The sequence below is a fragment of the Notechis scutatus genome, chromosome 2 (assembly GCF_049901735.1).
Source record: "Notechis scutatus isolate UNSWTSFEM ecotype Mainland chromosome 2, rNotScu1.2, whole genome shotgun sequence".
Classification (NCBI taxonomy): Eukaryota; Metazoa; Chordata; class Lepidosauria; order Squamata; family Elapidae; genus Notechis; species Notechis scutatus.
Genome location: NC_142010.1, coordinates 138,537,098 through 138,563,558, shown reverse-complemented (window position 1 = coordinate 138,563,558; position 26,461 = coordinate 138,537,098). Strand labels below are relative to the sequence as shown.

Genomic DNA, 26,461 nt, shown 5'->3' with positions numbered 1-26,461 from the left:
TCATTAACAGATCAGGCAAGGAGCAGGACTTACAATAACTCTCTTTGGGGAGATTCTGAAAAATCAGTACATGTCACAGAACACACAAAGTGAAGCATCAGATTTCCCATTTGAAAAGCAAAAGGTTTAGCAATATGAATTTCTGTTCCTGAAAGCCCTTTGAAGTGTGGATGAATCAACACTTGAGTAATCCAACCCAGATAACAATTCAACAAACTAATCACAACGCGAGACGACGTCAGGTGACAAGAAAAGGGAAAGACCAAACTATACTTGCCTGGACCTCACCCATATATCCTTTATTGAAATGTTATCATTTTTAAAAGCCTTTTAAAAATGTTTCACATTAATATTTGGAATCAAACAGATGGAGAGTGCGCCTCTCATCTGAACACGTTCCCCATGCCGAGATAGCCAACAGTGTAGGTCTGTCCTGACCGGTGTCTTGGCAATTTAAAAAAGAATTGTGAAGGCGTATACAAAAATAATCTTCTGCTCCCATTTTTTTTTTTTTTTTGTGGAGCTCTGCAATGTGCTAAGGCAAGGCTTTAGTGTCAAACTGTTAGCCACAGGAATGCGATAAGGCAGCAGTATTATTATGTGTAAACTGTTATTAAAAAAATTATTAGAGGGGGGGGAAAAGGGGGCTATCCAAAAGAGACCTTTGGCAAAGAACCCATAGATGACCGAGATGCCTCAAACCAGGCTGTCCCAAATACAAACAGACCTCCAAGAACACCACTGGAGATCAACCCAGGAATACGGAATGCGCATGCATGGTGACAAGAGAGACGCCACTATATAAAGTCCTAACGTTTTCAGGGTGGGAAAGGATTTCAATGGCCAATTTCCTGCAAGACGATCCTCTCTGTTTTCATGCATGTTGTCAAGAGCTTTGTCCTTCCCACCCTTTCAATCCTAGCACAGCCAGGACAGTTTGGGGACTAGTCTGAGTGTATCCGCTTGGTGAGGGTTCACGTTATACGCATATTCACAAAGTCTTTTGTACAGTCTCTTCCCCCATGCTTAGGGATTCGCTGGGGTGCTACCCTTCACCTGCGTTCTTGTCCTGAAAGTACTGATGGTGCAAGGCTTGGAAGGCAGATATACGCTTCAGTGGGTTGAATGTCAGCATTTCCTAGAGAGATACAGACACAAAAAAGGAAATCCATTACATACAATCTCATGAAAACATACATGCACACGTTCATCCACCACCGCAGCTGTGTTCCAAATCCCTCTTGAGCAAGAGCCACAAGAGAGGGCCTGAAGGCAAGCAAACCAAGAACTGGAGCCATGGAGATGGGTCCAACTTCAGTAGTCCTCAGATCCTAGAGACAGATCCCTGGCGTGCCTCTAAAACTTGAACTTACTCTGAAAGTACTGCTCATGCTATTCTCCGATTAATGTTGAATTTCACACAGTACATTATTCAGATGCTAGTTGTAGTTGCCACCAGCAGCATGACTGGAGGAAAATTAAGTCGCTCCTGGTTATCAAATACTGAGTCACCAAAACTCGGTGGGGTGCAAAGAACCAATGACTTAGTGACTCATGGAAGCTACCTAGATCGGAAATCTCTCCCCTTTGTTGCACATTTCCAGTCTCAGAATAATACCAAGCTCAGGCTCTCAATGATCATTCTATCCCCAATGCTCAACTCCCATTTTGCTCTTGTTTGTGCTGAAATTACTCTGGTGTCTCGGAACTTACCAAAAGCAGCTGAGCTCCCAGGACCTCGATTTCTGGGACAAAGTTCTCCACAGGCTGTGGCGAACGAGCAGCAAAGGCACAGCGTGGTAGAGACACGTCCAAGGGCCAATCTTCCTCTGAAGGGAGACCAATCAGGCTGAAGGAAAGAAGGGGGAAGAACATGAGCTAGATCCAACTCAAGACTGGTTTCAAGGCTGCAACTCCGAAGGCTTCCCAGCCATAGCCCCAATCTTCAAATTACACGAATGAATGGTTTTTCATCTTGTAATCATTGTTCTAAATCAGGATTTCCAGAGCTTGTAAGCGCAGAACAAGATTAACTCCCCTAAATAATACTTCCCCTGTGGCCCTGCCTAGTATGAAGATCATGCAATTTAACTGGAGTCAAGCACAACTAACCATTAAACTTCAACGATAAAACAGACCGAATTCTATTCACGTAGTTTCTTACTCTCTTTTTTTAGTACATTAATTGGAAATCTGTGTTCTCCAGATATTGTTCAACTACAGTTCCCAGCATCCTCCATGAGAGGCCCTGCCCCTTGAATGTTACAATGTCCTTGCTTTAACCCGCAAGAAAAGCCAGTGGCCAAACCCCTATTACTTCTGGCCATTTGCTCAATTAGAAAGATCAACAGAATAGGATCCCGCAGCTATAATGAGTCACTTCTGCTTTCTCTGGCTCACCAAACCCAACTCACAAGCCTTTGCTCTGCATCTTTACGTAGCGCAGGATCAGTCAAGCTTCCTCAAGTCACATTGAGCAAAACCAATGCTCTAAATAATGATAACAACTTCCTCTTTGTGATGATTTACTGACCCACAACCTTTGGTACATAATAAGAAGTTGAGACTCACTCAAAGATCTTGCCCAGTTGGTCAGCTTCTGATTTGCCACAGAAGAGAGGTCTAGAAAGAAGACAAAAGGGAAACTGTGGTCATGGCAGTTTATGACTGTAAGGGATATACACCCTAGCAGAACCTGCACGGCAGTCAGGCAGGCAGGCAAATATGTGAGACAAACGTGTTTGTAGCTTACACTCAGTAAAACAGATACACTGTGCTAAATAGTTTTATTCCAGTAAGAGTTTTTTAGCATAGTCAAAAACAGTCCATATATCATACACTAGTTCAGTCCGTCCGGGGATTATTCAGTTGCAAAGTCTAGTGTCGAAAAAGAGGTCAGTAAACTTACAAATATCAGTCCAGTAATATATCTCCTCGCAGTAGAGATATGAAGAAGTCAAACCTCTTTTCTTCCTTCAGCAACAGGGAACACGCAGTTATCAAACCATCAATCCATCATCGTCAGCAAGCAATCCAGTAAGCCAGCAATCAATCAAGTTCTCTTGCTCCCTCTTATGGCGATTTTACAACCGCACCCAAAATTACATGCTTTGCACTTTAAAGTGACACACACTTAAATTCACTATCATAGTTTATATATATTATTTTACCCAAACTACGTTAGGTAACCATGTTATTCCTAACAATGACGCTCACAAGTTTTGACTCTCTTAAAAACCAGGACTTCTCCTTCCTTATTTTTTCCTGATATCGAAGCACTGAGGTCAAACATAGGGCTTGGTTAATGTTGTATTATTCAAGAGCAAGTGTAGGAGTCCATTAGAAGGTTAACTATTTTAGGGCAGCTGTGATTCAATCCACTGAACTGATAAAAGTAACAATTTAAAAAGACTTCATAGAGACAGGCTTTGAATTATCTCAAGATAATGTAGGAGTCAAGCTAGACCACTGGAATTAGCAAGTAATGGCCATTGGGGAAGGCCTGGCCACAGACAGGAGATGACTGTATCTATTGATGGAGTCTACTGATAAAGATATATTATGCAGGACAGCCCAATTCTTCATCAGATTGCCCAAACTATTATTTCCAATTCATCAATATCCAAGGTTCCATCAAACATGAATCTCTCTCTCTCACTCACACACACACACACACACACACCTTTTTTCCAAATTTCTAGTTCTTGGCCAATGAATGTTGAGTTTTAAGAGTTGTATAAAAGATCTAGGAAAACACTTCATGCATCATTAGATGTGCCTCCTCTCCCAAATGAAAACAGTAGGTCTTGCATAAGGTGCGGTGCCCCTTCAATCAGATATTACAAAGCTATAGGCAAACTCAATGGAATTGCCTCCTTTAATTAGAAATCGAAAAGATGACGGACAATTGTTAACTAGGCTCACAACTAATACTGGATTGACTACAGTGTCTAAAGACCAAATGTCTTAGAAAGAAAAACAAGAGATCTATGCAAAGAGATGAATAAAAGCTTGAAAGAAACTGATAAAAAACCTAGACCAGATGTATCCAGCCTGCAGGACACATGCAGCCCTGGACTAATGCAGCCCCACAAGACTGTAAACTTTTAATATTATGTGATTTATATACATGAACTACTGTATATTATATGTTTTATGTGCAGCCCAAGATTGTTCCTCTTTATTCAATGTGACCCAGGCAAGCCAAAAGGTTGGATATCCATTTTCCTAGACCAGTGGTTCTCAACCTTTTCTTTCACCATCGATCCCCTTTTAAAAACTTTGGTGGCCATGGAGCCCCCAAGATATTTCTTCAAGCCTTTGCAGCCCCCTATGACAACATCACAGCCCTCCAGGATCTGTTGACCATGCAGATGGAAAACCACTGTCCTAGACCAGTGGTTGCCAACCGATGGGCCGTGAGAAAATTTTGGTGGGCCGCAGAGAAATCTCACCCCCACAGCAACCCCCCCCCAAAGCAATTAATCCAGGCTCCACAGAAACACAAGGCTGCGCTGCCCACATGGCCCGCGGGAACTCTCCCCGCCCACTCACTCCTTACCCAGCAAACTTGCCTGCTAAATTACTATTTTTCCTTTTTCCGACCATCAGGTGTTCTGCTGTGCCGGGAGATTTAGATTAGCTAGGAAGCAGGAAATGGTTGGATTTCTTGCTTTCTAGCTAGTCTCTAGATCTTTTACTCTGCTTCTAAGCAGAGCGAACCTCCCTTAGGACTGAAGGTTCTATTATTCAGTGCAGACTCACGGCAAGCAAATTTTGAGAGACTGAGCTAGCCGATGGCAGAAAGATCACTGAATGATTCTGTGAGCAACTCAATCTGCCTGCCTGCTTTGCCTGCTTTTGGGTAAAAGTTGCTCTTTTTTTTTTAATAAAAAAATTCCACATTTACATACATGGTGTGTTGTGAGTTAATTTTGTGAGTTTGCTTGCCAGCAAATTTTATGTGACAGACTGAGCTAGCCAACGGCAGATAGATAGATTTCTGAATAAATCTGTGATTCTCTGAGCAACTCAATCTGCCTGCCTGCTTTGCCTGATTTTGGGTAAAAGTTGCTTTTTGTAATAAAAAATTCAATATTTATATAAATATTTATAATATTTACATACAAGCCATGCCCAGCCAGTCATATGACCACCAAGCCACACCCACAAATTAGGCCACGCCCACAGAACCGGTTAGTGGGTCCTTGGGATTTAAAATTATGAGTTTGGTGGTCCCTGAGGTCCAAAAGGTTGGCGGCCCCTGTCCTAGACCATCTGATAGCCAGAATTTATGCTAAGTACCTGACATTCTATGTAGAAAAGGGAAGCTTGGACATTCAAGTGTGGCTGGCCAAAGTTACAAAGCACAACTGGCTTTCACTGATAAACCCCACGCCACCACGTTCCCTTCCTTTCCTACAATTGTATGCCCAAGGGACCAGCTCTTGCACAAAATCTCTGAAAGCCGGTGATGGCTTCTTTTGGGCTGTCACCTTCTATTATGCTACTCCCTCTGCTGGCTTTGAGCCGATAGAACAGCTGAACAGAACATTTGTTGAGATGCTTCCAAAAGAAGCAATTAAGACTCCAAAGGACAGGCTACTACGGTATTATGCTATGACAACATGAGGGTTAGCCTTGTGTATCATACACAAGGTTTACTGCACATTTAGTAAACCTACAGCAGGAGGAATTTGGAGGAATTCAAAAAGAAGGGAAAGCCTTAAAGGAAAAGTTACAGGAAAAATAAGAGAGAGGTTGAGAAATGCAAGTAATCATTCCCACGTTGCTGCAGCCATGAAAAGTTATCGAAAGAGAAATTCAGGCAGATGCAAAACACAATTACAGAGTTGCAAAACAGGAAAATCAAATGCCAGCAATAATAGAGCTAATTTTAGCCTGGCAATCCAAAATTTAAACATGAAAAATGTTTCGACTATTCGGTACAAAGATATTCCAACCATAGAGGTAATGAAAGAAGAATGGATTAGAAAAGATTACAAAGCGGTTACATGCACGAGAACAGGAGATTCCCAACTGTTGTCCCTGATGGGCCCTGTTATATATTGAACCCCAATAGCATTTATGATATAACAATGCTACTTGAAGCAACGCATTCGAAAGACAGCAGCGGAATTATAGCTGCTCCATTGTTCATTATAAATATTTTAAGGGAAGGATGACCCAGTTCGGTGTAGTGGTTAAGGCATCAGGGTATAAAACCAGAAGAGTCTGACTTCAGGCGTGAAAGCCAACTGGGTGACTTTGGGCCAGTTATTCTCTCTGGCCAGTCCACTTCACAGGATTGTTGTTGTGGGGAAAATAGGAGGAAGAAAGAATATTAGATATGTTGCCACCCTGGCTGATTTATAAAAAATAATAGTGAGAGATGGGTAGGTAGATGAGTATAGAAGTATGGATAGCAAAATAGATTACAATAGATAGATAGATAGATAGATAGATAGATAGATAGATAGATAAAGACAGACAGACAGAAGCAGATGATCACCAAACAGACCCTTGGACTGGACTGCACTGCATGAGGAAAAGTAAGTAAAATTAATTCTCAACACGAACTTCTACCAGTAATGATGAAGAAATGTACTGCAGTCATTTCCCTGCCAACTAATTTGAATAATCAATACAGCCAATATTTTGCAGAGATCACAAAGGAACAGGTAAAGTGATGAAGAGGACTGGTGAGAAGATATAGCAAGAAAAAATGGGTTAATTTAGGCTCATGGTATCTCAAAAGGGAACTAACAAGAAACAAATGGCATTTGTTAATTAAAGGAAATGGGAGAAAACAGCTTAGTAGGATGGAAAACTAATTGCAGATGGAATCTTAAAAACAGATAATAGAAAGGATATGAGGAGGAAAAAATAAGCATCAAAACAGTAATCCAAGATGTTTTTAACAACAGACCATAGAAATAAAGGACATATAATGTCTGAATAAGGATTGCTTAGCAGAAGCAAGTTCCACTACTTAGTAATACTTGGAAAGATTGAAATACAACTGGAAGATTATTACATAATGGATTGGTGATTAGGAGTGTGTGGAAGCAGTGCAAAAGGCAAAGATAATAATGGCAGAACAAGGGGAAGAAATATCATTGTAAAACAGGGGGAAACAGAAAACAAACTTGAATGAAGCTAAGAAAAAGTAGCTTTAATGGGTGAAAAACACTCTTTCTGAAGATCCACTGATAAAAAACTAAGATGGGAAATTAGTAAAGATAAAGATTCATTTGGGGATGAATTTATTTATTCAACTTGTGGTAAAAAATCTATATCTAGACATAGATATGCTCAAAAAAATAAAGGGAACACAAAAATAAGGCATCCTAGATCTGAATGAAATTTTCTTATTAAATACTTTGTTCATTACATAGTTGAACCTGCTGACAACAAAATCACACAAAAATTATCAATGGAAATCAAATTTAGCAACCCATGGACATCTGGATTTGGAGTTACACCCAAAATTAAAGTGGAAAAAAACGCCACAGGCTGATCCAACTTTGATGTAATATCCTTAAAACAAGTCAAAATGAGGCTTAGTAGTGTGTGTGGCCTCCACGTGCCTGTATTACCTCCCTACGACGCCTGGGCATGCTCCCGATGAGGTGGCTGATGGTCTCCTGAGGGATCTCCTCCCACACCTGGACTAAAGCATCCCCCAACTCCTGGACAGTCTGTGGTGCAACGTGGCGTTGGTGGATGGAGCGAGACATGATGTCCCAGATGTGCTCAATTGGATTCAGGTCTGGGGAACGGGCGGGCCAGTCCATAGCATCAATGCCTTCGTCTTGCAGGAACTGCTGACACACTCCAGCCACATGAGGTCTAGCGTTGTCTTGCATTAGGAGGAACCCAGGGCCAGCCGCACCAGCATATCGTTTCACAAGGGGTCTGAGGATCTCATCTCGGTACCTAATGGCAGTCAGGCTACCTCTGGTGAGCACATGGAGGGATGTGTGGCCCCCTAAAGAAATGCCACCCCACACCATTACTGACCCACTGCCAAACTGGTCATGCTGGAGGATGTTGCAGGCAGCAGAATGTTCTCCACGGCGTCTCCAGACCCTGTCACGTCTGTCACATGTGCTCAGTGTGAACCTGCTTTCATCTGTGAAGAGCACAGGGCACCAGTGGTGAATTTGCCAATCTTGGTGTTCTCTGGCAAATGCCAAACATCCTGCACGGTGCTGGGCTGTAAGTACAACCCCCACCTGTGGGCATTGGGTCCTCATACCACCCTCATGGAGTCTGTTTCTGACCGTTTGAGCAGCCACATGCATATTTGTGGCCTGCTGGAGGTCATTTTGCAGGGCTCTGGCAGTGCTCCTCCTGTCCCTCCTTGCACAAAGGCGGAGGTAGCGGTCCTGATGCTGGGTTGTTGCCCTCCTACGGCCTCCTCCACATCTCCTGATGTACTGGCCTGTCTCCTGGTAGCGCCTCCATGCTCTGGACACTACGCTGACAGACACAGCAAACCTTCTTGCCACAGCTTGCATTGATGTGCCATCCTGGATGAGCTGCACTACCTGAGCCACTTGTGTGGGATGTAGACTCCGTCTCATGCTACCACTAGAGTGAAAGCACCGCCAGCATTCAAACGTGACCAAACCATCAGCCAGAAAGCATAGGAAGTGAGAAGTGGTCTGTGGTCACCACCTGCAGAACCACTCCTTTATTGGGGATGTCTTGCTAACTGCCTGTGCTTTCCCCCTGTTGTCTATTCCATTTGCACAACAGCACTTGAAATTGATTGTCAATCAGTGTTGCTACCTAAGTGGACAGTTTGCTTTCACAGAGGTGTGATTGACTTGGAGTTACATTGTGTTGTTTAAGTGTTCCCTTTATTTTTTTGAGCAGTGTATATAGATACACACACACACACACACTCACGAATAGCCATGTTGGCGAAGTGGTTAGAATGCATATTGCAGGCTAACTCTGCCCACAACCTGGAGTTCGATCCTGATATGGCTCAAGGTTGACTCAGCCTTCCAAAGTTGGTAAAGAGAGGACCCAGATTGTGGTGGGCCAATATGCTGACACTTAGAAACTGCTAGGAGAGTGCTGTAAAGGTATATAAGTCTAAGTGCTATTGCTAAGTGCTGTTAGAGATGATTCAGTATTAAAGCTTTAATTGTGGAAAATACAGATGATGTGATAAAGAGGAAAAGCCACTTCTCCAAACACGATTTGAGAATATATTTATGAAGCCCTACAGGATTCCGAAAGACAAACTGTAGATAGTAGGAGTGTCCATATCACTCTCTTGAGTGGACATTTAAAGTGCACAACAAGGTTCCTTGGATCGTTCTGGAAGGGTCTAAGCTCAACATACTTCCAAAATGACCAGGACTGCCCATTTCACACCAAAAACAGGTTATTTTTACATTCAGGTAAGGGTGTCTCAATCTTCAAATAGTTCAAATTTGAAATTCAGGTACACCCCTGCTAACGATCCAGAAAATAATATATTAGAAAATAAATGCCTTAAATATGAATTCTATAATAATAAAATTACCCAATTACCAACTGAGCAGATACAAAGTACGATTCTCTTTCTTGATTTAGTAAAACAAGAACTGATGGGAAGCAGGCACAGAATTGACTAAACCCAACCTTATAAAGAGGCACAATTACTAAATAACATGAGGCCAGGCAATACTACTCAGCCAATCAGAGAAAACATTGTAATGTTTCTATGGTAGTTCTGCTAGAAATTATATGGACTTTGACAGATTATCATATCAACAATAAAGGGCTATCCATGGGTAATCCATGGTTACAGCAACTCATTCACCGACTGTTCAAAATTACAATGTCAGCACCCACCAGCCCAGCCACACTCAATAGTCTCATCCACCTGCCGGCCTCCTTGTAAGGCAAAACTTATTGGGCCTGGGACTTGAAAATTCCTGCCAGCTTTCCCACTGATTTTGCTAGTTGGAAGTCAAAAGGCAGTCACATATCATGATCAATGAGGTCTTCGCTCAACATCACATAATCCTCACTTAACAACAGTAAACCAGGATTAACATCACTTAGAGATGCAGTCACACAATGTCATGCTTTATGACCACAATGAAGCTTAGTAACCAAAATTCAGGCCCCAATAACCATCATTGCGGACTATCTGTAAGAATACACACTTACTGATTATAAACTTTCTGACAATGAAAAGTATTCAAAATATGAATAGATTTCATTTTCAGCTGGATATAAGAAAACAAATTTCCTGCTTTTCTAAGAGTGAGGATAGTGCCTTCCCCTCTCGAATAAGCAATCTTATAAAAGAGAAATTTAATTTGAATTTACTTGATCTAATTATTCTTTGCAAAATTATATTTATTATAATTTTAGGTTGCCAGAAAAGAGTGGCTTTTCATTTTCTTTATAATGAAGTTTCAATCAAAAACAAATCATAACCAATGAGAAACTAATTATCCATCTAGAAAATAAATCTGTAATATTTTCTTTATATTGGAATGGACTTAAATCAGGCAGAAACATCAAAATCCTTCTGTAAACATACGATTTAGTTAACTATCATTTACATAAAATTATGTATCTGTCTCTTTCACATCAACACTTTGATTCAATATACTTGAATAATACTGTATATGTGTTCTATGGTGAGATCACAATTCTATAAATCATTTACTTTTTTTAACTGAAATTCGAAGAGTCAATTTATCCTCAAGTTTTGTAAGAGATATACCAGGGGTGGGGAACTACGATCTGTAAACTTCAATTCCCAGAATTCCCAAGCCAGCCATGCAGAAAACATAAACGTAGTTAATTTTAAAAAAATTAAGATCAATATTATACAAGAAGAAAAAAGCTTGAAAAGGAACAAAAACATACAGGACAAATGTTCACAGATGTTTAGCTCTTGAAAAGGACCAAGTAATGTACTGACACAGAATATGCATACTGAACCGAAGGTCAGGAAAAAAAGAAAGAAAGACCCGCACCATTTACTTCCTGATTTAGTATCTCTGTTGTCAGGTTAGATTCTAACAGCTTCCTTAAAAAGCTGATATAGGATGACATAAAGACCATCTTGTGAATCCACAAACCGAATAGTAGAATAACTTCATTGTGCCATTTGCATGTTAAGTAGCATAAGAAGAAGTACGGTTTCTTCAGAAGAGACCCACACTGTATTATCTATTTGCTAACATGTGGAAACTGTCACAAAGACCGCTATTTTAGTAACTTTCTGCTTTCTGTTTCCAAAATACCCTAGAATAAGGCAGGGGCTGCTCACATCTGGTAAAACAGATACATTTGTCGAATTTTAAGAATATGAAATTTGGGCTATCTGACATTTGGGGGTACATTATTTCTAACTATCAGGAATGAAATAATTAGGAACAACTTGCCTCTAGAAGTTGTGAATGCTCCAACACTAGAAGTTTTTTAAAAGATGGTGGATAACCCTTTGTCTGAAGTGGTGTAGGGTTTCCTGCCTAGGCAGGGGGTTGGACTAGAAGACCTCCAAGGTCCCTTCTGTTATTCTATTCTATTCTAAATTCTTTTCTTTTCTTATTCTTATTCTATTATGAGAATAAGTGCCTATTATTTTATGCTTGTTTATAGTCCAGAGATGCTGTTTGGAAGTAAAGGAGAATATCCCAACTGTAGAATTTTGGACATCTGCTGTGTTTCACAAAATACACCCCTCCCAGATAAAAACCCTTAGCATCCAAGGATGTAAATAATACCGTCTGTTGCAAAATCAGCTCAGAACTTTTTTTACTTTTAAGTGGCAGTAAACTGAAGATTGTTGGATGAAATCCAGTAATGAACTATTCATGTGGTACGTGCTGCAAAGGAAGCCTTTTCTGTTGGCTTCACTCTTGAATTTGGCCAGAAGAAATTTATGAGAGCAAATTATGTAAGTAGTGAGAAATACATTCCCAAGTTATGTATACCCCGATTTGAACAATTCTAGTTCGGAAACATGGTCAAAATAATCAGACCTGATTTGATTCCAGAGCAAACCTGCACACTTCAAATACCACAACCTATAGAAATAACGGATGGGCATTTTTTCCCCCTTATGCAAATGAAGGCAGCAGTACTTTAACTCACTTAAGAATGGAGAGAAAAACTGGCAAAAAAAAAACCTGTTTAATTAAAACGGGGATTTTTGTAAACTTGTCTGTTTCCTCCTCACTGCAGCCGGAACATTTTTAAACTCCACAGTGAAGAGATTAAGCACGTGAATCTGTGTGACTTGTGATTGTGATTATTATTATTATTATTATTATTATTATTATTATTATTATTATTATTATTATTTTGGGGGTGGGGGAAGTTACCCTTAAGTTACCCTCAAACGTAAGTTACATGCAAGATGATTTCAGGCTCTGTAGTCTCCCTAATCCTATCTTCTCTTGAAAGGGGAGCCTAAGGAGAACAAGAGCAGGTCACTGGCTCCTCCCTATCAATCCTTCGCCTGAAAGATAAGCAAGACAGAATTCTGGCAGGCCAAGCCTTAATCTATTGTTTCCCATCTGCTGACTGGGATCATGTGCTAGCAAAAAAGTATATTCACCAACTCTGCTCTGACACAAGGACAGCAAAGGTGGCAGGCCGTGAGTCTACTTGGAAGACAGAACATGCCCTGGGTCAGGCCTTGCCTTGCTGCTGGCCTCTCTTCCAACCATTCTTTTTATTATCCCTTCTTTTATCAATCTTCCCCTCGTTTCAAATTATCTCATTCTGTCCTTAAGGCTGTGGAAAAAGGAGGCACAGCATATGCAAATGCAACACCCTCACCAAAGGCTTCTCAGGGGTCCCCAAACTTGGCAACATTTATGAACTTCAATTCCCAGAATTCTCCAGTCAGCTCTGATGGCTGGAGAATTCTGGGAGTTGAAGTCCACAAGTCTTAAAGTTGCCGAGTTTGGGGACCTCTGGCTTATGTCATGGTCCTGAGCAGTGAGCCCAATTGAATCAGGACTCGGAAGCTCCATTCAGGCTTGGAAGACCTTTTTATTGAGTATAGCCTACTTGAAGCTAGCTCTGGGTAATTCCCACGCTTCAGAGTAATAAAGAGAATAGAAACATCCCACCCCACAACCCCCAGGTGTCATGGGTCACGTTAACCAATCAGTCCAGCAGGATCTTCCCCTTATCAGATGTTCGTTGTGGCGCTGCGCCTGATGGATATTTTGTCTAGTGCAGGGGTCACCAACCTTTTGGACCTCAGGGACCACCAAACTCATAATTTTAAATCCCACGGACCAGAGACTCTGGGAAAATCCCAAAAAAAAGTCTGCAGGAAAATCCCCCCCACCCTGTTTTCCTACCGATGGATCATTCTTTATTTGGGATTGCAGGGAGGGAGGGAGGGAGGGAGGGAGGGAGACAGACAGACAGACAGACAGACAGACAGATAGACAGACAGACAGAGAGAGACAGATTTTTGGCTTTGTGCAAGGAAAGCAGCAGAAGCAGAAGTCTTTCTTTCTCTCCCCCAAACTACACCAGAAATGAGTCTTTGTGAGGCCTGTCGCGCCAGCGCAGCCTCTTGGAGCAGGATGCCTTGCAGGGTCCCAAAGACTCATTTCTGCAGAGTTTGGGGGAGAGAAAGACTTTTGCTGCCTTCCTTGTGTGTGGCCAAAAGCAGAAGAAGAAAGAAGTGGAAAGAGGCAGCTCAGTGGCCAGGCCAGGCACATCGGGGGAGTGGGGCAAGTTCCCCCCCTCCGCCCTTTCCCCCCTCCCCTCACTACCTCATGCTCTTCGCAATGTAAGCGATGCAAGCCTTGTGTTCCCGCACAGCCTGGATTAATTGCTTTGGGGGGTGACATTTCTCTGCAGACCACCAAAATTTTCTTGCGGACCACCAGTGGTCCCTGGACCACTGGTTGGTGACCACTGGTCTAGTGGGATCGGGCACTGCATTCCAGTTCTTTCTAGCTCCCCCCCCCCCCCCAAAGAGTGGCAACTAAGAAACGAAGCAAAAATAAATATGGCATCGGCCGTGGTCATTTCGAAGTTGACAGCTTACCCAAGCACACCCTGAAAAATCATTCCCACCCAGACTCAATACTATAAACACCTATAATGATATTCTGAGGAAAGTCCACCTCATGAAATGTTTTTTTTTAATAAATAGAAAATGCAAGATTCAAAATTGGGGAGAAGGAAGATGCATGAAATTGCAGGCATTATGAGGACCTATGCAACTGCTTTGGAACCATCTGAAATCAGCTAACTGAAGCTCTGCTACAACCCTCCATGATTTGTTTTCCCAACACCTCCTTCCTCTTCCTTCCCCTCAACCACTTACTTCCTTCGGAACATCTCTGCAAAGATACACCCCACACTCCATAAGTCCAAAGGAGTAGCATAGGTTGACTGGAGCAGCACTTCGGGAGCACGATACCAGAGGGTGACCACCTGGATGAGAGGAGAACACGAGAAGCATGAAGATGGAGAAAAGCCCACAGAAGGAGACTCAAGCTCCATGCTGGAGGTGAGGCTAAGTTCCATAAGAAAACATCCTGCCTATTCCCTGGGCTTCCATCCGTCACAGTTCCTACTCAGTCCAAACTACCCACTTCCCCCATTCCTACCAGGACATCTAAGCATCTGTTTTGGTTTGGAAATGATATTGTTAATATTGAATGAAGATCTGCAGAGGCACCAGGCTACTTTCCATTACGCCTACCAAGACCACAGAGATTAAGGAATACCCCAGGGATGTCAAACACGATTTCACTGAGGGTCACATCAAGGTTGAGTTTGACCTTGGGGGAACAGGGGGGGGGGGTAGCTGGGGTGGGCATGGCCAAGTGCTAAGACAGGACTTCCCTCTCATAAAAATCTTCCTCCCTCCCTCTTTTTCCTTCCCTCTCTTCCTTCTTCTTTCCTTACTTTTGCTTCCTTGCTCTTTTCCCATCTTCTCATCTTTTCCTTTCCTGTCCCTTCTTGCTCAAATGCAAAAGGGGAAACATTTCTCCTTTTGTTTTGTTTTGAGTTTGCTTTGCTAGCCCTCTGCAGCGAAAACGGATGGGGGGGGGGGCATACGGTCCTCCTGAGCTCTGTTTTCGCTGGCAGAGGCACCACAAGCTGGTCCTTTTCTGTTTCCAGGGCAGCCCCACGGGGCCAGATCGAAGCACCCCAAGGGCCGGGGGATCGGCCTGCAGGCCTTGAGGTTGTCACCCCTGGAATACTCCTTTTCCCACTATCAACAGTAAAAAAAAAAAAACAGCAACAAAGCAGGCCCGTCCTATTAGCTGCAAAGATATCTAAAGGTAGAAACAGTCACTAGGTGTTATAACCTAGCAGCCCCCAACCTTTTGGATGCCAGGGATTGGTTCTATGGAGGGCAGTTTTTCTGGGATCAGGGGGCGTGGTTTCACACGCTACCTGGATTCCACGCACGTGCAGATGGGCTTTCGCTCGCTCACGCAGCCCAATTCCTGGTGGTCCACGTACCAGTGGCAGTCCACAGTCCGAGAGCTGGGGACCCCTATTATAACGTAACAGTTTGGGATTCTAGTAGCTGGAAGTCTACAATATTGGGATATAATTAGCTGATTTATTCCCGTCGTCGTGGATCTCCCATCTTAGCTATGGTACTTTAGCGGGAACAGACCTTTTTCTTTCCCATAAGATCTGGACAGCACTCACCAATGGTGTCAGGGCCATCTGGCAGCTGTAGATACGGGCCAGTCCAAAGTCAGCCAACTTGACTTGCCCAGCGCTGGTCACCAGGATATTCTCTGGCTTAAGGTCACGGTGAACAATGCAATTCGAATGTAAGAAATCCAAACCACTCAAAAACTGACGCATCATGTCCTGGAGGTGAGAGGTGGGAAGAACATGTGACATCGACATCTCTGCTTAGGTTTCCTTGTATTTCTTACCAATCAGCCCAGAACAGAGTACTGGATATCAATCTAAGGCTGATTTACCTTTATTACTTCTGCGGGTAAGCCAGGAGGCGGTGTTTTTTCCAAAAAGGCTTTCAGGTCCTGATCTACATGCTCAAAAACCAGAGTCACTTTGGTTTCTCGTTCAGTCCGGGTGGTTGTGCACACATCCATTAGTCTAAAGAGGAATGAAAGAAGAGACACTCAGCAAATGTTCCACAACGGCCGAGGAAGATGGAGACTGGTGAAATGAAAGTCTTAAATCAAAAGGATCCTTGAACAGAATTTCGCTGATCCTGAATCACATCCAGGCCCATCGAATGTCCTGAATAATGTGCAGATGGGCTTTTGCTTGCTCACGCAGAAAACTTACAGCTTGCAAGAAGTAAGATAGGTCTTTAAATAATGGATTTAATTTATCAGGCTCTTAAGGGTTCATACCGTCTGGCCCATATGCTTAAATTTTCTTTGTCTCACAAGCCTACCAAGATATTTCTATTCCCGTCTCAAGATCCTCCTATAAAAATTCTATTGATATACCCCTTCCCCCAATCTCTCTTCACTCCCATCCCGTGTTTATCTCCCATTCTAATTCTTTCAGTTCACCCAGTTTCTGCTGTGAGTCATCCTTAAGACAAATACTGACCATGTTGTAAATTATCAATAGAGCCAGGGCCTCCGCTCTGCCTTTGTCAACACAATAACAGAGAGCCAAGTGGGGAGTGGAGGGGGGGAAGTCTCTGAGCCCACCAGATTCCCCTAGACCCAATTTGTGATCTTATTTGCTAAAAGTGATCCTTTATAATCCGGCTCTCCACATACATTAGATCTGAAACTTCAACCAGTCTCTTTCTGTTGCCCAGATATGGCACTGTAAAGACTAGGCTGCACTTTCAGTAAAAGATCTAACCAATATAGCCTATGCCCTTAATTGGCCTGCTCCACACAACAAAGGCAGATGAAAGTGCCCATTGTTACTTGGAGCATGGAAGAAAGAATTGAGAAGACCAAATAAGTCAAGAACTATATAATCAGAGACAAATTATTCTAAAATAGTTCTCACAAATTATTCTAAAATAGTTCTCACAAATTATTCTAAAATAGTTCTCACAAATTTAGATCACCTGCTGTACAGTCATAATCTGATTGTTTCGGTTTAGGCTCAGCGTGAGACAGAAATCCAATTAACGTGGCTTGCAAACCATGAGTTAAAGTTTAGCATAATTTATAAACCTAAACAAATTGTGGTTTATTCGATAAATCAGTTCAGCAAGCCAGGTCTTAGTTGGCTACCATCCAAACTCCCATATATATTCGTAATTACAGCATATACTTGAAGAGGGGCTACTACCTTCTCCACAAGTAGTTACGGCAGTTATCAATATGCTCAGTCCTCTTTCAGATTGTGATTATCCTAACCGAGCTAGGAAGTGCAACAGCATTGTGCTCTAGATAGACGGCTAAAAGGCCAACCCATACTTATCACACTACACATAGATTTTCCTTCCTGTTTAAGACTGTATGATCCCATTCTTCAAATCATCTTTCTCCAGGAACAATTTTCTTCTGTGTACAATGGCCACACTGACCAAAGATTGTTAAAGTTGTAGTTCTACCTACTACAATTCCACTTAGACTACCAGTTTCCAGGCCTAATCCAATTCACTTAAAAGAGGCACGCTGAATTTGGAAATTTGCTATAATTGAAGAACAGCTCCACTTGCTAATTCTCAAACATTACCAACTAAACCCAAGCAGCAATAAAGCAGACCGCTGAATAAATTTGCACTGAATCTCTCATACTCCTTCTATTCAGCCCTTGATATGAACCAAGTCTGATCCTGTCTTCATCCCCCAAGACTCAAGTCTATAATCTCACACACGCAGAACAAAAGGCCATTGAAGAAAAGCTTTCCAGTGAATTACACTTTATCTAGAAAAATAAATGGTTTCTGGTCCCCCTGTTAGTATTAATTTACTTAAATGGTGAACATCAACTTCTGTTCTTTTGCATACATGGAAACATTAACTGAACTGTCCAAAGAATGGGGTTTATGGCTGTATTATACCATTTAAAGCCAACTACACACACAGGCACATATTCTATATATGTGTGTGTTTATGTGTGTATATGTATAGCAATAGCGCTTAGATTTATATACCACTTCATAGTGCTTTACAGCCCTTTCTAAGTCGTTTACAGAGTCAGCATATTGCCCCCAACATTCTGGGTCCTCATTTTACCAACCTCGGAAGGATGAGTCAACCTTGAGCTGGTCAGGATCGAACTCTTGGCAGTGGGCAGAGTTAGCCTGCAATAATACATTCTAACTACTGCGCCACCACGGCTCGTGTTGACTTGATGGCACATATGGGTTGAGAATTACTCATCATCAGATGAACTTTACAAAAGCATACGCCACAGTAATACATTTGTACTATTTGTATTTGCAAAATAATTACTATTATCTCTGCAAAGATACAAAATGTGCAATTTGAGCCAAATCTTTACTACAATTAACTCTCAAAGGCTGCAGTTCCAGGTCTCCAGTCCTGCACCAGCTGCAAATCTACCAACCCCAAAACCCAGTGGTGGGCTGCTGCCTGGTCAGACCAGTTTGGGCAAACCGGTAGCTATGATCACTGGCTGGGCCTGTCCACCAGCCCCTGTGCTATGCTCTCCCTATATAACTAACCTTCTAGCTTGTTTCCCCCGTCCATGCTGCCCAGCTGTGTTCTACGCGACGCCTACTGTACATGCTCACAAACAGCGAACCAGTTGTTATCGTAAGTGCAGCCCACCTCTACCTAAACCCCACCCCTGGAAGGCTTGTAGTCACAGATGAGGCTCTCACCGCACGATGTTGGGGTGGTCAAGGTGCTCCAAACGTTTCAGCAGGGCCACCTCTCGGACTGTTGACAGAGGGAGTCCATTCTCACTGTTCTGCACTCGTACATTCTTGAGAGCCACAAATTTGCCACTCTGCAAGTCCCGGGCCTTGAAGACAGTGCCATAAGCTCCAATACCAATTTCAGCCACAGGTTCATATTGTTCCTGCACGCCCATGGCCATCCTGGCAATCCCTTGCTGGAATCACTGAAGTTCTAAAAGAGTGAGGAAGAGGAGAAAGGCCACATCTAGTCTATCTCTTCTCATAGCAAGCTCCTTGAGTACCCCGTGGACAATCCTTTTGGTTTTAAACCAAAGCAATTTATTCCTCCTATGTCAGTGTTTTTCAACCTCAGCAATTTTAAGATGTATGGCCTTCAACTCCCAGAATCCTGAGCTGGCTGGGGAATTCTGGGAGCTAATGTAGACACATTTTAAAGTTGCCGAGGTCAGCAAACATTTCCCAAGGTTCCATCCACACAGCACCTCCATTCCTCTCTGCCTGACAGTTTCTTTCTGCACCTCACCTGACTATACGCCTCCAAGGGAGGATCCCGATTATTTTGATAATGAAATGGATTCGGAACTCTTTCCATCTGCATTCAAGCCAGTAGTGGATCTGTTTCAGCAGACAGTGCTAGCAGATTGAGATATAACAAGATGTAAATAATTGTTGGTGCTTTTAATATTGAAACGGAAGAGGGAATTTTAGCAGGTGCTGCTTTTCTCAATCTTGAATGAAAACTGGCACTTTGGGGAACTCCACCTTCTAACAGCACTGCTAGGGATATAATCAATGGAAGGAGGAAGACATAAATCGGGAACCTGAGAGCATTCACTAGGCTTCCCACATAGGCCCAGATGATACATGGATATAGAAACTTTCCAGTCCTTTTATTTGCAATGACACAACTGGGGTGCATTCCACCAAATAATATTACTATTTTGAGCGAACCAAGTTGTCATAAGTGTGTGCTTTCGACATGTTCACTTGGCAACAGGGGAGAAAGGAAAAACCCTAAACTTTATACATCTTCAGTCAAGTGGACTACACAGCTACTAAGTGAGCATAAAGAGGGCAGTAACGCTTTCTGTATATACATAAAACTATATATGTATAGATCATACTCCGCAATTATTCTGAAAGGTTATTGAAGGCATGTTAAGCTTAGCTAGGCTTCTCCAATTCCCCCTTGTCCTCCTCCTCCACACCAGATCCTGAGCAGGTACATTCATGTTGTCTGAAAAGAGCAGCTGTATCATAATTATAACTGGAGGAGGAGGAAGCTGGCCTTTCCTCACATTCTAATAAAGGGGTAAAAAGAGATATTACACGGGCATAATTTTAGGCTCTGAAATTATATGTAACTTGTTCAATTCTACCCAAATCAGTCCTCCTTTGTCCCACGGAGGTATAAGTAAGGTAATAAAATCACATTTGCCTTGTCTTTTCAAGTTGCCAATTTTTTTTGCTAGCTATCATCATTTTTGCCCACAAATTCTCCAAACCGGCCATTTCTCTCTGGGCCACGGATGGCGTTTTTAATACTCTTATCAATCGCAAACCATCTCCACGTGCCCGTCCCCAAACAGCGTTTAAAAAAAAGAAAGAAAACCTTTTCCCACAGCAAAGCTGCTGCTCCTGCAGCAAACGAGGCGCCGAGGCCCAACAGCTTCCTTAAAGGAAAAGGAAAAGAAGAAAAAGAAAAAAAGGGGGGGGAGGGTTGGCTTATCGGCGTTTTCAAACAATAAAAGACGCCCGTCCGGTTGCGGGACGGTGGGTTCAGAGTCCGCAGGAATCATGAACCTCAAGTCGTCGGAATGCAAAACTTTTACGAGAGTGGAATAAACGAAACCAAGCTAAACTAAACTCCCCGCTAGCGCTTTGCTCTTGTGCATTTCACACTCCGGCGCTCCCCGCACCCGGACTCCACAAGCAAGAAACAGTTACATTTCAAACAACGCCCTAGCCTCCCCATTCCCCGGTGCGATCCCGGTGGATCCCAAACTCTTACCCGAACAAAAGCCTAGCGAGGGCTACGCTTCCGACATCGCCGCCGTTTTCTCCCCCTCCTCCTTTTGCAGCCTCCCTAAAACGCACACGGCACACCGAGGCAGAATCGGAAAAGGGGGGAAGCGTCCTCTTCCCCCTTCGTAGCTTCATTCACCAAACTGCAAGAACGGATTAAAAAAGAAAAAAACGTTTGCAAATTATATATATATTTTTAAAAAGCCTCTTAAAAAACAAAACCCACCCCAGGCCGAAGCCGCCCGCGGCGGCGATCCAAAGACCTCTCCGCTCGCCCCTTCCCCCAACGACGGCCGCCCTCTGACTCACCGCCGGTGCAAGGCTTTCCTTACCGGGATAAGCATTCCCCGCTCTTGAAAGAGCCACGCGGAAGAAGCGCAGGAGCGCGTGCTCCGCAGCAAGGAACTTCCCCTCCTCCCTCCCTCCGTCCCCCGCCCCACCCCCCTCCACCACGTTCCAAAGAAGCAGGGCCCGAACTCACCCCGGGCGAGGAGCCGCGAAAGGGGCTACAGCTCAGCAGCGTTCTGGGTAGCGGGCTGGGGAGGGGGGCGGGGCTGGAAGACCCGGCGAAACCAGAGAGGCGTTACAGCCAGAGTGGCTCCCAGAGAAGGAAGTGGGTCTCCATAGTTACCATTCTAAGCCGAACAGTCCCCTTTCTCCCCCCCCCTCTTCCCTTCAAAGAGGCGGGAAAGTGCTTTACTTCCTCTTTGCTGTCAAGATGCGAGTACCGGGGCCAGGTGTCTCTTCCTGCTCTGTTTTAAAGGACAAAAGGGGTTGCCATGCACGTATTGCATGGAGAGGGAGAGCGAGCGCTTGTTTTGCATTGGATAGCCTTTAACCCTCAAAGGGCTCCAGCGCCTTTTATTTATTTTAAGTGGGAGTCACGACAAAGGCAGTTTGTTAACCCTTACCCCCAATGCTTTGCTGTCCCCCCCCTACTTTTTTTTTTTGCTTAGTTTTGGATTTCACCTTTGTTGTGTCCCCCGTCCCTACCCCCACCCCGGATAGGGCTGCTGAAATTAATGGGATCCGAGATCAAGCACATTCAGAGGCCAACAGGTGAGCTGATGTAGAATGATGTAGACTCAAGGTCCATCCCACCCCTGAAAGGACCTAATGGTAAAGACTGCAATGACAACACCGTTAAAGCCAACCTCTTTAACACATTCTTTGGCTCAGTATTTGTAACAGCAATGGATCATGCCCAGTATTTCCTAGTAGAACCACAGACAACTACAATGATCTAATACATATCGATTTTACAGAAGACAATGTTGAAAAAGCACTACGCAATCTAAAACCATCTCTATCTATTGGACTGGACGGAATATGTGCCTACTTCTTAAAAAAGCTACCCACTGCCATAGCCGAACCTCCAAGCATAATCTTTGAAAAATCTTTCAGAACCAGCTCCTTGCCAAAACTATGGTCACAAGCCACGGTCATCCCCATCTTCAAAAAGGGAGACCCAAGCCTAGTTGAAAATTACAGACCAATCTCTTTATGCTGCATCACCTGTAAAGTCATGGCATCAATTATTAACCAATCCATCATTCTCCACTTAAAAACAAACAACCTGCTCTCTAATAAGCAATTTGGTTTCAGAAAAAAACTATCCTGTAATCTGCAACTCTTACACTGCAAAAACATGGACTACACAACTCGATCAGGGCAAAGCAATAGACACAATCAACATAGACTTTGTAAAGCCTTTGATTCAGTGGTACACGACAAAGTATTCCTAAAACTAAAATCTTATGGTATCTCTGGACACCCGCATAACTGGATAGAGGCATTCTTATCAAACAGACAACAAATGGTCAAAATTGGGAACGTCCTATCAAATTCTGTACCTGTCAATAGTGGGGTCCCCCAAGGCAGTGTTCTAGGACCAACTCTCTTCATACTCTACATAAATGACCTGTGATCATATTAAGAGCAACTGCGTTCTTTTCGCTGATGATGTAAAGCTATTCAACACCATCGACAATACTGCTACTCTTCAAAAAGACCTCAACTATGTATCAGAATGGTCAAACAAATGGCAACTTCAAATCTCAACAAATAAATGCTCTACCTTACATATTGGCAAAAAAAATTCAGAAAAGAAAATACAAGCTAAATCGTCAAGTCCTTGTTGATGATCCAAACTCTGTCAAGGACCTTGGAGTACTCATCTCTAATGATCTAACTGCTAGAGCCCTTTGTAACTACATAGCCAAAAAGGCATTAAGAGTTGTTAACCTAATTCTGCGTAGCTTTTTCTCAGGTAATATCACACTACTAACTAGAGCATACAAAACTTTTGCTAGACCAATACTTGAATACAGCTCATCAGTCTGAAACCCGCATTACATATCTGATATTAATACAGTGGAGAAAGTCCAGAAATATTTCACAAGAGTTCTCCACTCCTCTACTCGTTGCAGAATATCTTACGCCACTAGACTTGAAATTTTAGACCTAGAAAATCTAGAACTACGACGCCTTCGGTCTGGTCTAAGTATAATACATAAAATCATACATTGCAATGTCCTACCTGTCAATGAATACTTCAGCTTCAACCATAACAATACAAGAGCACACAATAGATACAAACTCAAGGTAAACCGCACCAAACTTGATTGCAGGAAATACAACTTCAGCAACAGAGTGGTCAATGTCTGGAATACTCTGACTCTGTGGTTTCTTCCCCAAACCCCAAAAACTTTAACCTTAGACTGTCTACTATTGACCTCACCTCTTTCCTAAGAGGTCTGTAGGGGGCATGCATAAGCGCACCAACGTGCCTATTGTTTCTTTTTATTTTTCTTATATGTATCCATTTCATGTATTCATAAATAAGTTCATACTTATATCTGTTATCTTATAATTGCATATATATATATACATATATATACATATATATACATATATATACATATATATACATATATATACATATATATACATATATATACATATATATACATATATATACATATATATATACATATACATATTTTCTTAAGTTTTCGGGTACTTACATGTATGGTGTTCGGCTTGGTTCGGGTATTTTCCCACGTCATTGTAGTTCTTTTAAAGTTGTAGCAACGTTTCAGCAGAATCTCATCTGCCATCATCAGGCTTCTGTATTGTGTCCGTCTGTGGGTCAGACTTTTACAGTGGTTTCAGATTTAAATTTGGGGCAGCCTATTGCTGTGCCAGAATGGTTTTTCTTCATCCTGATTGGTTGGGAGTCTTGGTCTGTGTTTATTGGTCTCGGAGTTTGCTGTGTTCTGCTTGATGGGTGTTTCTGATATCTTCTGTCTGTTTTTGGCTCTTTTTGTATCTTGATTGGCTGGCAGCATTGTGTTACTTTAATGGAGGTCTTTAGTGCAGCTTGGCTTCGGGTAAATGGACGGCTATCATTAGTTAGGAAGCTGGGTTTCATCTGGGTGCCTGGTTGGGGTGTGTTTGAGCTGGAGGTATCAGGGGGATCTGTTTGTGCCCAGGTGTTTGCCTGGCTTGTGGTGTGGAGATTTTTTTGTTTGTGAGTGCAGGCTTCCAAATGATTGACAGCCTGGTGGAATCATCTCTTCTGTTCATGCTTTCTGGTCTTTTTCAATCTCTATGGCTTCTCTGATGACTCTGTGGCTAGGGTTTTCCATAGTGGCCAGGGTTTTGGTGCCATTGAAGTTGATGCTATGACCTGTAGCTTCCATGTGTTGGACTAGTGAGGAAGTGTGTTCCAGCTTTTTGACTGCATTTTTGTGTTCATCCAGGCGGGTACTTATTCTTCTATTGGTCTGTCCAATGTATGTGGCCGGGCATGATGCACAGGGGACTTCGTATATGCCTTGGTTTTCCAGGTCAATTTTATCTTTGGGGTTGCTAAGGATGGCTGCTATTTTTCTGTCTGTTTTGAAGGCAGTCCTGATGTGATGTCTGTGTAGTACCTTACTAATTTTGTCTGTAGTACCTCTTATGTAGGGCAGGACAGCTGTTCCATAGGTCTGTTCATCTTCTGGGTCTCTATTATGTTTCAGTGTGTTTTTGTGGATCAAGCTGGTGATTTTGCTTTTGTGGAAGCCGTTGGCTGTCAGTACTTTAGTCAGGGTGCATAGTTCAGCCTTAATGTGTGTCTTGTCTGCCAGGCGTTTGGTTCTGGTAATTAGTGTTTTAGCCACGGAGTTTATCTGTGCTGGGTGGTGGTGGGATTGGGCGTTGAGGTAGCGGTTGGTGTGTGTTTTCTTCTGGTATATGGTGTGTCCTAGTGTGCCATCTGTTTTTTTGTAGATTAGTACATCTAGGAATGGTAGTTGTTTGTTTGTTTCTGTTTCCATGGTGAACTTGATTTTGGGGTGTGCGCTGTTTAGGTGTGTTAGGAAATTGTTTAGGTTTTCTTGTCCATGGGGCCAAATCACGAATGTGTCATCGATGTATCTTAACCATAGTTTGGGTTTGAGGATGGCATTGGCCAGGGCTCTGGATTCGAATTCTTCCATGAACAGGTTAGCAATGACAGGTGACAGTGGTGATCCCATGGGGGCTCCTTCTATTTGTTTGTATCTTTGTCCTTTGTATATGAAATATGTGTTGGTTAAGCAGTGTTCTGTTAGTTCCATGAGGTGTTTGGCTGGTTGGTATTTATTTTTGATGATTTCAAGGGTCTCTTTTATCGGGACTTGAGTGAATAGGGAAACCACGTCAAAACTTACAAGCAGATCTTCTTGCTCCACGTGTAGATCTTTGATCATTTCCAAGAAGTGGTATGAGTTTTGTACATGTGAAGCTGCTGTTTCAGCATGGGGCTGTAGCTGCTTTGCTAGGTATTTGGCTAGGTTTTGTAGTGGTGCTCCTCTGGAGCTGACTATGGGTCTGAGAGGTATGCCTTCTTTGTGTATTTTTGGGAGGCCGTATAGTTTGGGGCATCTGGAAGATTTCTCTCTGGGTATAATCGTGTGTTGGATCTCTTTGCTTATGTGGCTGGTTATAATTTTCTTCTTGGTTAATTTTTCCAGATATGTGGTTGGGTCTGTGTTTATGGGTTTGTATGTGGAGTCTTGGAGTAGGTCTGTCAATTTTGTTTCGTAGTCTTTTCTGTCCATTACTACAGTGGCATTTCCTTTGTCTGCTGGGAGGATGATTATGCTGCTATCTCTTTTCAGGGTTTGTAGTGCTTTAATTTCATTTTCTGTAAGTTGCTTTTGGGTGGCTTGCTTGTGCATAGGATATTGGTAACTTGGTGTCTTATTTTATCAGCTTCATCTGTATTTAATTTAGTTAGGCTGGATTCTACTGCACATATGATGGATTCTGTGGGGATTTTTTGGGGTGCTATAGCATAATTGAATCCTTTGGTTAGAACATCTGTTTCTGTTTTGGTGAGTTCTCTGTTGGAAACGTTGTGCACTAATTGTTTCAGGTGTTGTTGTGAGTTGTTGGGGTTTTCTTGTCATGTTCTAATTTCTTTAATTTTTCAATAATTTTTCCTGTTTGTAAATACCTTCAGAATCAGCTCTCCAAGTTGTAAGTTGTTTTATCTTGTCCCAAAGTAGAGGGTGGATTTTGCTGCTCAGTTCCAGGTGTAGTGCTAGCAAATCTTTGTTTAACTGATCTAATCGGAATCTCTTACTGTGGAGCTCG

The 26,461-nt window shown here is 42.7% G+C and overlaps 1 protein-coding gene across 6 annotated transcripts; it reads right to left on the bottom strand.

The window, feature by feature from the left end:
* Positions 1-238: 238 nt before the first annotated feature.
* Positions 239-21,521, bottom strand: CDK4 (cyclin dependent kinase 4). Of its 6 annotated transcripts, none has more exons than XM_087956352.1 (10): positions 21,166-21,239; positions 20,820-20,976; positions 19,332-19,441; positions 18,770-19,019; positions 15,957-16,092; positions 15,673-15,840; positions 14,327-14,436; positions 2,572-2,622; positions 1,714-1,849; positions 239-1,138 (listed from the first exon to the last, which is right to left on the bottom strand). In XM_087956352.1, exons 4-10 carry the CDS (start codon positions 18,985-18,987, stop codon positions 1,046-1,048), a joined length of 912 nt encoding a protein of 303 aa, XP_087812478.1. In that variant the 5' UTR covers positions 18,988-19,019; positions 19,332-19,441; positions 20,820-20,976; positions 21,166-21,239; the 3' UTR covers positions 239-1,045. The 6 variants fall into 6 exon arrangements, with proteins under 6 accessions (XP_087812478.1, XP_087812479.1, XP_026533109.1 ...); XM_087956353.1 differs by having other exon boundaries at positions 21,143-21,205; XM_026677324.2 differs by lacking the exons at positions 19,332-19,441; positions 21,166-21,239 and adding an exon at positions 21,315-21,521.
* Positions 21,522-26,461: the final 4,940 nt, after the last annotated feature.

Coding starts and splice junctions, on each gene's coding strand:
- CDK4 (XM_026677324.2), bottom strand. CDS start 18,987: ATGGCCATGGGCGTGCAGGAACAATATGAACCTGTGGCTGAAATTGGT. Junction 15,841..15,956: donor TACCCGCAGAAGTAATAAAG/GTAAATCAGCCT, acceptor TCTCACCTCCAG/GACATGATGCGTCAGTTTTT. Junction 1,139..1,713: donor TGGGAGCTCAGCTGCTTTTG/GTAAGTTCCGAG, acceptor GTATCTCTCTAG/GAAATGCTGACATTCAACCC.